General features: G+C 47.8%; 2 protein-coding genes across 5 annotated transcripts in view; one reads left to right on the top strand and one right to left on the bottom strand.

Annotated features, from left to right (window-relative positions):
* The window catches only part of mpped1 (metallophosphoesterase domain containing 1), a gene marked incomplete at its 3' end in the record, with an annotated part of 325,357 nt that overhangs the window by 124,880 nt on the left and 187,573 nt on the right, over positions 1–12,904 (top strand). The window lies entirely within an intron of this gene.
* scube1 (signal peptide, CUB domain, EGF-like 1) overlaps positions 1–12,904 on the bottom strand; it is a 150,247-nt gene that overhangs the window by 41,102 nt on the left and 96,241 nt on the right. For all 4 annotated transcript variants that reach the window (XM_080757807.1, XM_080757806.1, XM_080757808.1 and 1 more), the window contains 4 exons: positions 7,045–7,167; positions 2,749–2,865; positions 1,504–1,626; positions 635–754 (listed from right to left, as the gene is read on the bottom strand). In XM_080757807.1, the coding sequence (XP_080613933.1) occupies positions 635–754; positions 1,504–1,626; positions 2,749–2,865; positions 7,045–7,167 (483 nt within the window). The remainder of the gene's footprint in view (positions 1–634; positions 755–1,503; positions 1,627–2,748; positions 2,866–7,044; positions 7,168–12,904) is intronic.

Here is a 12,904-nt window from a genome sequence, read left to right as displayed (position 1 = left end):
ATATGTTATCAACGACATGTAGCATCATTTATTATTATTATTATATATTATCAACGACATGTAGCATCATTTATTTACACTGTTTAGTGTGTAGACAGACAGACAGACAGACAGACAGACAGACATGCCAAGGTCAATTTAGTTGATATAGATAAACATACAGATAGCAGTGTGTGTGTGTGTGTGTGTGTGTGTGTGTGTGTGTGTGTGTGTGTGTGTGTGTGTGTGTGTGTGTGTGTGTGTGTGTGTGCGTGTGTGTGTGTGTGTGTGTGTGTGTAAGAAAAGGAAAGGTACTATGTTTACCCAGGGTAACAGGACTAAGGAAAGGAAAGGTACTATATTTACCCAGGGTAACTGGACTAAGGAAATGAAAGGTACTATGTTTACCCAGGGTAACTGGACTAAGGAAAGGAAAGGTACTATGTTTACCCTGCAGGGTAACTGGACTAAGCTGGAAGAACTTGTTTACAGCCAGGCCCTGCTCATAGAACATTTCAATGCCTTGCTCAAGGGCACTTCAGCGGTGGTAATTTTAACGTGCCGGTCCGGGGATACGAACTATAGCGACCTTCCGATATCAAGACCACTCCGCAAACCGTTCGGCCACCGTTGTGTGTGTGTGTGTGTGGTATACCTGCGAGGAACAGGGCGTTGGAGGGGCAGGACAGCGAGCAGACCTCCACTCCGGCGCTCTTGGTGCAGCTGAGCTGGGCGCGAGGCGCCGGCTTCCCATTGGGCAGACACTTCACCACCTCTGAGGAGCACAAACACACTACAAGTTATAGAATAATGGAGATAAGGAACTGGTTGGAATAACGTGTTCCTTCCACGCGCTACGTCCAACCAGGGAAACTCCCCCCCTGTCAGGTGTAAAAGAAGCAACTTGGACACTCAGGCATGAAGGAAGCATGAGTTCAAGTCCGTTGCTCTCCCCTTGTCCCCCATATATGGGGACTATAGGTTGGTCTCCCCTTGTCCCCCATATATGGGGACTAGGTTGGTCTCCCCTTGTCCCCCATATATGGGGACTAGGTTGGTCTCCCCTTGTCCCCCATATATGGGGACTAGGTTGGTCTCCCCTTGTCCCCCATATATGGGGACTAGGTTGGTGGAGGGTGTGTAGAGCCCAGGATCACATTAGATGATTGACACAGGGGTGAAAAATGGGTTACAAAATCGTGTAAAAAAATAAAATAAAAATAATAATATGGACATAAGAGGTTTCTGCCCAACAGATATACAGTATATAATATCATATAATGCTCTGTTTACACATGCATGCACACACACACACACACACACACACACACACACACACACACACACACACACACACACACACACACACACACACACACACACACACACACACACACACACACACACACACACACACACGCACACGCACATGCACACACACACACACACACACACGTGCGCACACGCACACACACACACACACACACACACACGTGCGCACACACACGCATGCTTGGTGCTTACCTACGCAGTCCTTCTTGTTCCAGTGTAGTTTCTGCCCCGGCGGACACACACACTCGTAGCCTCCCTGCGTGTTGACGCAGCCGCACTCACAGCTGCCGTTGTTGATGCTGCACTCGTCAATGTCTGAGACACACAATGACCAGAGACACACACAACCACACCGTTAAACCTGACCGTGTGTGTGTGTGCGTGAGTGTGAGTGTGAGTGTGAGTGTGTGTGTGTGTGTGTGTGTGTGTGTGTGTGTGTGTGTGTGTGTGTGTGTGTGTGTGTGTGAGAGCTTTCAGAAGCAGCCATCTGCATTCACAAGCACACCTACACACAAACACGCACGCACACACACTTAATCACCTGTATGCAAATGTGCAGCAATGCAGCATGGCACACAAGCACACCTGTGTCCTCCTCTCTCACTTCACAAGCACACACACACACACACACACACACACACACACACACACACACACACACACACACACACACACACACACACACACACACACACACACACACACACACACACACACACACACACACACACACACACACACACACACACACACACACACACACACACACACACACACACAGTATGTCGCTCACGTGCATGTGGGTGTGCATGTGATGATGTGAGACAGACACTCACCTCCACAGTGTGTAAGACAGGGTTCCACAATTTGTTTTCCCCAAAAGGGCCAACATGCATTAATCTTAATCTGCATTAATCTTAATCTCTATAGATAGAAGACCTCTTTGTGACAGTTGCACAAACATAATTGCCTTCCTTGATGCATTAACGAGTATCAACGTGATGAAAGGTGTGAGACAGACACTCACCTCCACAGTGTGTGAGGTGTAAAGGCTCATACATAGTCTGGATTTTTGGTGGTGGGGTGACCACCGAACTACAACATGACGTCACTGAGCCGCGGTGAAGAGCAAACCACCGCCACCGCTCCAGCCCTTCTCTCTGTTTTTACTCACCACCGCTCAACGTTATTTCAGCTCCGGTGGTCAGCTCACCACCGGAGCGGTGGTCACCTCACCACCTAAAATCCAGACTATGAATAGGCCTTAAGATGTGTGAGACAGACACTCACCTCCACAGTGAGTCAGGCTGTATAGGGTGTATGTGTGAGACAGACACTCACCTCCACAGTGAGTCAGGCCGTACAGGGTGTATAGTGTGAGACAGACACTCACCTCCACAGTGGGTGAGGTGTAAGGTGTGTGAGACAGACACTCACCTCCACAGTGGGTGAGCCCGTAGAGGGTGTATCCCTTGTGGCAGACACACTCGAAGCTGCCGGCGTAGTTGATGCAGGTGTGGTCGCAGGTCTTCTCAAACGAGCACTCGTCGATGTCTGAGACGGAAGAGGGAGACGAGAGAGAGAGGGGGTTACGGTTTAACACTCCAACCCTAGACATTATTACAGTGGTTCTCACAGTATGGGGTCCACGGACCCCGGTCAGGGGTCCTTGGGGTCCCCAGCTGAATCATAGTTATAGGAACCAAATGGACCCTTATGGGACTGTACCTCTAAGAGTGTACAAATGGAACCAGTCCATCGGACCGCAAAGGTTGTCTTAAGTAAAAAAAAAGTGAGTACTTTTTTCCACCCCTGCGGACGCACACGCACGCACACACACACACACACACACACACACACACACACACACACACACACACACACACACACACACACACACACACACACACACACACACACACACACACACGGGACTTCAGCACTAAATTAGGACAAGAGCGAGCTCTTTCTCAATGAACTCATCCGGAAACACTTGACTCCACCGGCTCCAAGTTGTTTAGACGTACGGTTACATCAGCGTTGGCGCGTGCGTGTGTGTGTGTTATGTGCACGTGCGTGCGTTAATGTGTGACCTGCAGAGCGTGTGTTTATGCCGCGAGTGCAACCGCATTATGTGTTTATCTATATTCATCTGGATCCAAATATTATTAGACTATATGAGGAATTCAGGCCAGCGTCTGCGAGGCTCACCTGGTTTATTTCAGTTTGAGGCTCGGCCCTTTTCCATGGAGCTAAAAATATAACCTGTTATAATGGAGTTTGTCATGCTGAGGAAGTTGTTAGCCCATTCTGGCCGGGAACCCCTTTTGGTGTTTTAAGCATTATGTTATGCTTTAGCTGTTGAAAAATAGCAGATTTTCTGCTATTTTTGAAAAGTCGTGAAAATGTGGTGCAGAGCTCTCAGAGCGAACTTTTTTAACTCAAATCTTTGCTTTGGGGGGTTCCTGGAACAACATAATTTCAGATGGGGGTTGGTGGCCAATTACATATCATTTTTGGGGTTCTTGACATGAAATATGGAGCACCAGCACCAGTGGCCGAGGCAGCGGTGGCCGAGCGGTTTGCGGAGCGGTCTTGATATCGGAAAGGTCGCTAGTTCGTATCCCCGGACCGGCACGTTAAAATTACCACTGCTGAAGTGCCCTTGGGCAAGGCATTGAACCCCTACCATGAAATGTTCTATGAGAAGGGCCTGGCTGTAAACAAGTTCTTGAGCTTAGTCCAGTTACCCTGGGTAAACATAGTACTGTACCTTTCCTTACCACCGATACAGAAACATCTTTCAGAAGACATTTTTTATATTTCAACGTCAGGTCAGAATGTGTTAAGGCCTGTATGTTGGCTGGGTAAATACTCCAGGCAGCTGTCCACGGTCCCACGGCTGGGAGGACTGCAGGACTTGTATGGCTGAGTAAAAAGCCAGCCAACGACCACAGAGTAACATCGCTGGGTTCCCAACCTTTGTGGGCCGCATTGGCCCACTGGTGGCGCTCGAGAGTAATGCAAGAGTGCCCCCCAAATAATTAGCCCCATTCAATTCCCATTCAATTCAATGCAATTCATTGAGGGCTTATGGTAGGGGAAATAGCCAATAAGGAGCTTTTGCACAAAATAACACCTGGACCTCTTTGGTGGGAACGTAACAACTACAAATGAAGGTAAGAAAGCCTTCTAGCATTGAATTCTCCTTTAAAAACAAATATGTAAAAATAATAATAATAAGTCATGGTAATTTTCGAAATAAATAAAAAGAATACATTATATTCAAAGATTTGTGCCACATTTTCACGATTTTCACCGAGTGGCGTGTTATAGGAGCTTGTAGATCTGCTATTTTTCAATAGCTAAAGTATATAACATAATGCTTTGAAACACCAAAAGGCGATAATATCAGCACGGTGACAGCCGTCTGAAAACGTAAACCCGGTAGCCGTCCGACCCGATAGGCTGTTTGGGTGAAGTGGTCAGACGGGGTTTAATTGGACCGCGAATGCTTTCACTTTCCAACTGGGCCCTGGTCCAGAACCACTGGCTTACATAAACAGTGATGAGAGAGCACATAAACCAGCCTATATATACAGCCGTGCGGGGCAGCTAAAAGAAAAGTAATAAAAGCCCTGAACAAAAAGGTGTTCGCCTTTTTCCATTTGGATGACATTGACATGCATGTGGTTTTTCTGCACGCTGAGACACACCTTCTGTCTGTTTTAAGAGATGTTTTGACATTGACGGGCAGACCTTTATTCTTTTATTTCATGTATCTTCTTTCATTAGATTTCTCTCTGTCTGTCATTCTTTTGTGTATTTCTTTCATTCCTTTTTTTTCTCCTTCCCCCTCTTCCTCTCTCTATCCATAACTCTCTCTCTTTTCCCTCTTTTCCCTCTCAGCCCAGCAGATGTTCCTACACTGGCATGCAGTGCAGTACCCTCTGGAGAGAGAGAGAGAGAGAGAGAAATTATATTAAAAGCTAAAAATAAAGAAGCGACTGAGGACGCCAGAGAGAACGAGGGAGAGACTTGGCACGCCGGCTGGCACGAGACGAGGCTGTGGGCGAAGGGGGTGACAGGAGGAGGCGATGGCGTTCACCTAGATGTGGTTCCGACAACACTCAACGCTGTCATGATGAAGGATGGCGAGGCGCGGCCACAACAAAGACGTCTGTTTACAAAACTCTCCGGAGCAACAATCGCTTCGATCTTTTTACAACACGCACGTTAATTAATTATCGTGTGCGAGGAACTTGTTTACACACACATTATGACACATGTAAATGCACACGCATGGACACACAAACACGCACGCGCACACGCATGGACACACACACACGCACGCACGCACACGCACGCGCAAAACGTTGATGTTTTTGGTACAGGGATCAGGAGCAGCCCGGGGGCTTTGTTGTTACTAAAAAATCATTTGGTGTTTGTGTGCTCTGCTCTCCTCGCTTGCTGCGACTTGTAACCAAGGAATCCTGCCTCGGTTCATCCAAACATAACCACAGATCGTATCGGGAGAGTCAAAAAGCCGCTGGCATCTCGTGGAGACGTACGCTATACGCACGCCCAGTGGAGGAAGTCAGATCCATTGTAACAACAAGCAACGAGGACGAGCACATACCGATCCCTCCGAGCAGCGCTCTGCGGCGGAGACCGGGCGGTTCTACGGGCCGGGCCCGGGCCGGCTTCACCCCGATCACCTGCCCCGCATGACGGGGGTTAGTTGTGTGCGAGTCAGCAATATAAGGCAGTATAACTGAATTAAACTCAGAGGGTCCGTTTGGAATACATTTGTACATTTCTCAAGAGTTTATACAAATGGATAAATAAGAGATAAATGATAAAAAGGCAGACATTTATTATTACCGGTAATACCGCGAGGGAAATTATAGGTTTCAGAATGGCTGCTCAGGACGGTCCTGTTGAGACCTCGGGGTTCTGTTAGGGCCGTTGTCCTGAACACGTTGACTGGGCAGGACGGGGTGACCTTCTCTAGTACTGATTACCCACTAATTAAGCCACTGGTTCCCAAACACCGGGTCGTGACCCAAGATTGGGTTGCGGGTTGGGTTGGCCAACGGATCCTTTTTTAGTATAGTGTAAATAGTCGATCTACAAGCTCACAACGTGGCACGCAGAACCACTACAGCGGTTACAGCGGTCCGGCTTTAAACATGGTGGAAATGCAAGTCAGGTTTTTACGCACTGGTTCTGTGAAAGTAGATGTAGAACGTTTTATCCCACGATTTTGTAACCCATTTTTCACCCCTGTGTCAATCATCTAATGTGGGCTCTACACGCCCTCCGCCAACCTGGGGAGAGCAACGGACTTAACTCATGCTTCCTTCATGCCTGAGTGTCCAAGTTGCTCCTTTACACCTGACAGGGGGGAGTTTCCCTGGTTGGACGTATAGCGCGTGGAAGGAACACGTTATTCCAACCAGTTCCTTTCCCCTCCATCAGGCGCCCCGGCTGGCCAGGGGGAGGCAGTTTAGAGACCAGGATTACTGCATGTTTTTTGTAAGGGTATAAACTACCTACCCTAAAGCCTGTTCTATAGAACCAAAGTCTTTTCGGTGGGAAAGTGGCCTCGCCGGTGTCTGACATTTTGACGACTGACTGACTGACGGACGGCGCTCTGCTGTCACTGACCTTGGCGGTCTGTGGTCACTGACCTTGATCTACTGTTACTGACCCTGACCTACTGTCACTGACCTTGGCACGTGCGCTCGTCGGTCAGCAGCTTGTGGCCCTTCTGGCAGCTGCACTCGAAGGAGCCCACGGTGTTCCGGCAGAAGTGGTCGCAGCCTCCGTTGTTCTCCAGACACTCGTCGATGTCTGCGGACAGAAGAGGAAGAAGCACGGGGTCACACACGGGTCACACAGGGGTCACACACGGGTCACACTTGTCCTTTAACACATTTTGGCCTGACAAAAAAAAAAAAAAAAAACGTCTTCTAAATCCTGAAATATGTTTCTATATCAGTGGTGCTCAATATTTCATGTCAAGGAACCCAAAAAATGTTATGTAATGCTATGTTGTTCCAGGGATCTCCCAGAAGCAAAGGTTTGAGTTAAAAAAGTTCACTCTGTGCCACATTTTCACGATTTATCAAAAATGGCAGACCTACAAGCTCGTAGCGCGCCACTCGGTGGCGCGCTATGAGCTTGTATATCTGCTATTTTTCAATAGCTAAAGCATGACATATAATGCTTAAAACACCAACAAGGGTTCCCTGTTTTATTACATATACTTTTTGGGGTCCTTGACATGGAATATTGAGCTAATTGAGCACCACCACTGATACAGAAACATACGTTTTTTTCAGAAAACTGTCAGGATTTTGAAGACATTTTCTTTTAAATCTCGATGTCAAGCCTAAATGGGTTAACGTCTCTTTCTTCGCGTGCTTGGTGTAGAGGAGGCAGCCGGAGTTGGCAGCGGTGCCGACAGACAGTTGTCAAGTTTCCACACCAGGCCTCACCACAACGCCAGGCTGCCAGTTGTTGTTTAGTGGAGACTGAGCCAGTCTCTGTCACGCAACACACACACTCTGCTCACTGTACTGTTACTGGCACTACGACGTTGTTTTAGTTTGACACAAAACAAACACACCCCGTATCATGTACTTTTACACAACCACCTAATCATATCATATACGCATTAATTGACTGTTGACTGCAATACTCAAATATACGGTGTGTGTGTGCGTGCGTGTGGTGTCGTGCGTGCGTGCGTGCGTGCTGTGCGTGTGTGTGTGTGTGTGTGTGTGTGTGTGTGTGTGTGTGTGTGTGTGTGTGTGTGTGTGTGTGTGTGTGTGGGAGATAAACAAGGCCCTATAGTGAGCACTATAGACAGCACAGATCAGTCTGCTTTGGGGCTTTGTTCACCCGCGTCTAATCCCACGACAAGCTGGTTACCTGGAACTAATGAGGCCTACAATGGCTTTAACTGTAGCCATAGACCCAAAGAGAGAGAGAGAGAGAGAGAGAGAGAGAGAGAGGGAGAGAGAGAGAGAGAGATAGGGAGAGAGATGAGCAGAACCAGAGAGAGAGAGAGAGAGAGAGAGAGAGAGAGAGAGCTGAAAACACTCCATCATTGGGATTGTCCTATGCATATTGAGTTATCTCAGCTTTTCCCCCGACGTGAAGCAACACAACACATCAGCCCGTTTCCTTCTGAAGCCACAGCTGAGGGCTGATCTCAGGGCAATCTGATCTCAGGTCAGAATGGGTGCATCCCAGCGCAGGCAGGCTGAGGGCTGATCTCAGGTCAATCTGATCTCAGGTCAGAATGGGTGCATCCCAGCGCAGGCAGGCTGAGGGCTGATCTCAGGTCAATCTGATCTCAGGTCAGAATGGGTGCATCCCAGCGCAGGCAGGCTGAGGAGACGATGCAGGAATACGGTGGAGGGGAAATGGAATGAGTCGGAATAGGGTGAGAAGAAAGTGGAAGGGAACTTTTCGCTTTACTTAGTACAAATTATAATGAATTAATGAATTAATTAATGAAAGCAGCTATAAGCAATAATATGTCAAATTTTTAATGACATTTCTTTTTTGGTATTCAGATAGCTAGCAATGGGTAGAACGCTCCCCAAAAACAATGGTCTCTGTGACACATCTACAGGGGCCTGTATACTGTACATATAGGCCTATACTGCAGCTATAGGTTTGAGCTCCGACAGCTCCAAAATCCCAGAGCTATAGTTTAAACCCATTTTGGTGTTTTACTTTTAAAGCATTATATGTTACACTTTAGCTATTGAACAATAGCATATCTACAAGCTCGCTATGAGCTTGTAGATATGCTGTTTTGGGTGCAAGGAAGAGGTAAACGTGGAGTGGGGGAATGTTTGAAGATGAGAAGAGGAGGAGGAGGAGGAGAAAGAAAGGCAGAACGGGGGAAGAGGAGGAGAGCAGGAGGAGGGAAGAAGAGTACCACAGTACAGATTACACTGGATAAGCCCTTTTTGATTGGTGCACTAAGTGATGAAAACTGCTGGGGATTTAAGAGCTAAGACGTTGAGCCCTGGGAGTGAGTCTAAAGACAAGCAGAGGTGGAAAAACCTGGTGGATTGAGAGAGAAGAGATCCAGTTGAACTGAAAGATTATCATGTTATGTTTGGTAGCACTGGGGTGTTTGCTGTCAAAATCAACACCGACACACACACACACACACACATGTAAACACACACGTGCATACGTACACGCAGGCACGCACACTGGGCAAAAAATAATGACTTAAGCCTTATACTTAGTTGACTGGAGTGCCCCAGACTGCTAGAGGTCCATCCATACTGGCTTGGCCCGCTTGGCTTGGCACAGACATGAAGAATAAGCGTGTTGCGCTTGGCTTGGCACAGACATGAAGAATAAGCGTGTTGCGCTTGGCTTGGCACAGACATGCGCAGAGCAAAGTTCTGTCAGGAAACTCAGCTCAGCACTGCATTTAATCTGGAAGTTTACACTACTTATCCCTCGCTTGCTGCAAGCTGGTGCTCTCATCTGATATTTGCACACACGCCACGCACACCACACACGCACGCAAGCACGCACACCACGCACGCCACGCACGCACACCACGCACGCACACGCACGCACACCACGCACACACGCACGCATGCAAGCACGCACCACCACGCACGCATGCTACATTACCATACCTCTCTCCCACACAGATACCGTTTCACTCTCTCCTCTGTCTTCATCCATTTAAACACATTCTTTGTCCCACCCCTAACCTTCAGTGGGAGGGGGGGGGGGGGGGGGAGGGGTGCCTACAGTATACGGCATCATTCTGAATCTGATTTCAAATCAATCTCATGGTTGTTTTCCAGTTCAATGTCTTTGATTGTTATCATAGCAGGGTGGGGGGGGGGGGGGGGGGGGTACAGTACAGACATACTGTACGTAGGGCTGTCATGGTTACAAATTGAAGCTGACGATTAATTGGGTGTTTTTGTGTTTGCCTTTTAAGCTTCGTAATCACAAATTGCACATTCAGGGCAGATGTGACAAATAAAAGTATATATATATCTATGTCACTGACACATTTAATGATAAATGTTTTTTTTTTTCCATTCCAAAAAATTCCAAATAAAAATAACGGAAATAGTTGATCTACGATTTCTGCAAAAAATAAATACAAATCTTTTAAATGTATGGGAATTTGTCAACATGGAAACGATTGACGATTATGCAAAAACAATTGTGATTATCTCAAATAATTTGCGATTAGGCGATCATCTAATAATTGTGACAGGCCTAGCCGAGCCATACGCACAAAAAAAATCACACCCGTGTGATTTTTTCTCTCTCTCTCTCTTTCTCTCTGTCTCTCTCTCTCTCTCTCTCATTAGCGGGCAACAGTGCAGCACTATCCCTCTCTCTGTTTCTGGCAAACAGCGCCCCTACTGGTACTAATAGTCATATACTGGTGCTCATAGACACATAGGTGAACACATAGGTGAACACAGAACATTGCTGTTCTTTGGAGTGGTTGCACCACTCAAAAACATGCAAATACTGGGATATCCCTGTTTTTCCCCATGCCCGACAAACCCCTCGAAAAGTCTGCGTTTTAGAAAACAGCATACCACCCTGAGCCTGCCCACAGTGCCCAGCCCTGTGTTTCCCAACACAGACAGAGAGACACAGAGACAGAGATTGGTAATTATTCTGGGCTGCCCGCAAACACTGGCACAGCCGCCACACCTCTCTCTCTCTCTCTACCCACGCTTATAACGGCCGCTCTGGGGGCGGGGCTGGCTGCGCCTAATAACGGGGTATATAATTATCTTTAATGGACCTTAGAAAAGCTTTGAGCTTAAATAAATACATTAAGCCATTCTGACCCGAGATCAGATTCTAAAAAAATTCTTCTACATCCTGATAGTTTTTTATTCTGACCTGAGATCAGATTCTATAAAAATGTCTTCTATGTCAGTCGCTCTTCGATTTTTCAAAAATAGCAGACCTACAAGCTCGTAGCGCGCCACTCGGTGGCGCGCTATGAGCTTGTAGATCTGCTGTTTTTCAATAGCTGAAGCATAACATAATGCTAACACCAAATGGGGTTCCCGCCCAGAATGGGTTAAGCCCCCGCACATCTTGAAATGATAAACTAGCGCGTGAGTTTGCAAATGAGACAGGGGGGGGAGAGAGAGAGAGAGAGAGAGAGAGAGAGAGAGAGAGAGAAGCAGAGAGAGAGAGAGAGAGAGAGAGAGAGAGAGCAGAGAGAGAGAGAGAGAGAGAGAGAGAGAGAGAGAGAGAGAGAGAGAGCAGAGCAGACACTCCAAAAAAACAAACACAGGCCTGAAAAGGTGTGAAAAGCATAAGAGGTTGTATTCGATAAAGGATGATAATTATATCAGTGACGAAGGACATGTTTGAGACGTGGACGTCGGAACAGAAGAGTGGCGTCATGAGAAGGAGGCACTCTGCGTCCAGATGAACCAGGCATCTGCTCCGCCACAGGCCTGCCTATAACGCTCCTTAACGAAGGCACTGCTGCTAATTAACACATGGACAGTAATGACGAGCTGACAAAAGGGCTGGAACTACAGTATACCACGGTATATACAGAACAATCTGCTCTATCCCTCTGCCTGTGTGCCCATTCTGCACACAGACTTTAGGCGCACACACACCTTTCAATCTAGCATAGACAACATTGATGCATTCTAGATGTATGAGACTTATGCAAGCTCCCAATGCATTTCCAATGGATGGTCACATGGTTTGACACAACATTTTTGTTGTACGGCTAGGAAACAGGGAAAAGGTTGACAAATGTGACTCATTGTGAGCTTATACAGTATATAGATCTGCTATTTTCCCCCGAATAACTAATATTTTTACTACATTGGAACACATGGTTTCTCTTTTCCATTTCCCCCGAAAAGTATAACCGTTTTGGACATACGAGGTTTTCCAGCCCACATCGCGGCCGAGGCACAGAGCCAAAGGAGAGAGGGTTAGAAGCACCACAGCCGTACTCCGCTAGGTCCAAGGGAAACAAGCCTGATTATCTGCGATCCCCTCAGGCTGTGTTAAGAAGAAGGAGTAACCCAACACCAGGCTGATGCCGCAGGGGGGCTTCGGCTGCAGATTAACAGCAGGACCAGAGCGGCCGGTCAACCAGAGCACGGTGGAGAAAACAAACCACCGCCGGCCTACTGAAAACAGCGTGGACGAGCCTTGACCCCCTGACCTCCGATGACATCCCTGCAGCGTCCAGAGCCTTGACCCCCTGACCTCCGATGACATCCCAGCGTCACAGAGCCTTGACCCCTGACCTCCGATGACATCTCTGCAGCGTCCAGAGCCTTGACCCCCTGACCTCCGATGACATCTCTGCAGCGTCCAGAGCCTTGACCCCCTGACCTCCGATGACATCCCAGTGTCCAGTGGGTGAAGCGCAAGGTTGCCGGGGTGCCAGGGGGTCATCAATACGACACTGTGTCGTCCAGTCCACATCAACAGAAACCCGGGGCCCATACGATACGACACTGTGTCGTCAAGTCCACATCAACAGAAACCCGGGGACCATACGATACGACACTGTGTCGTG

This window comes from Protomyctophum bolini (assembly GCF_963924005.1).
Source record: "Protomyctophum bolini genome assembly, chromosome: 23".
Taxonomy (NCBI): Eukaryota; Metazoa; Chordata; class Actinopteri; order Myctophiformes; family Myctophidae; genus Protomyctophum; species Protomyctophum bolini.
Note: the sequence above shows the minus strand (reverse complement) of the source record. Positions and strands in the feature narration are given on the sequence as shown.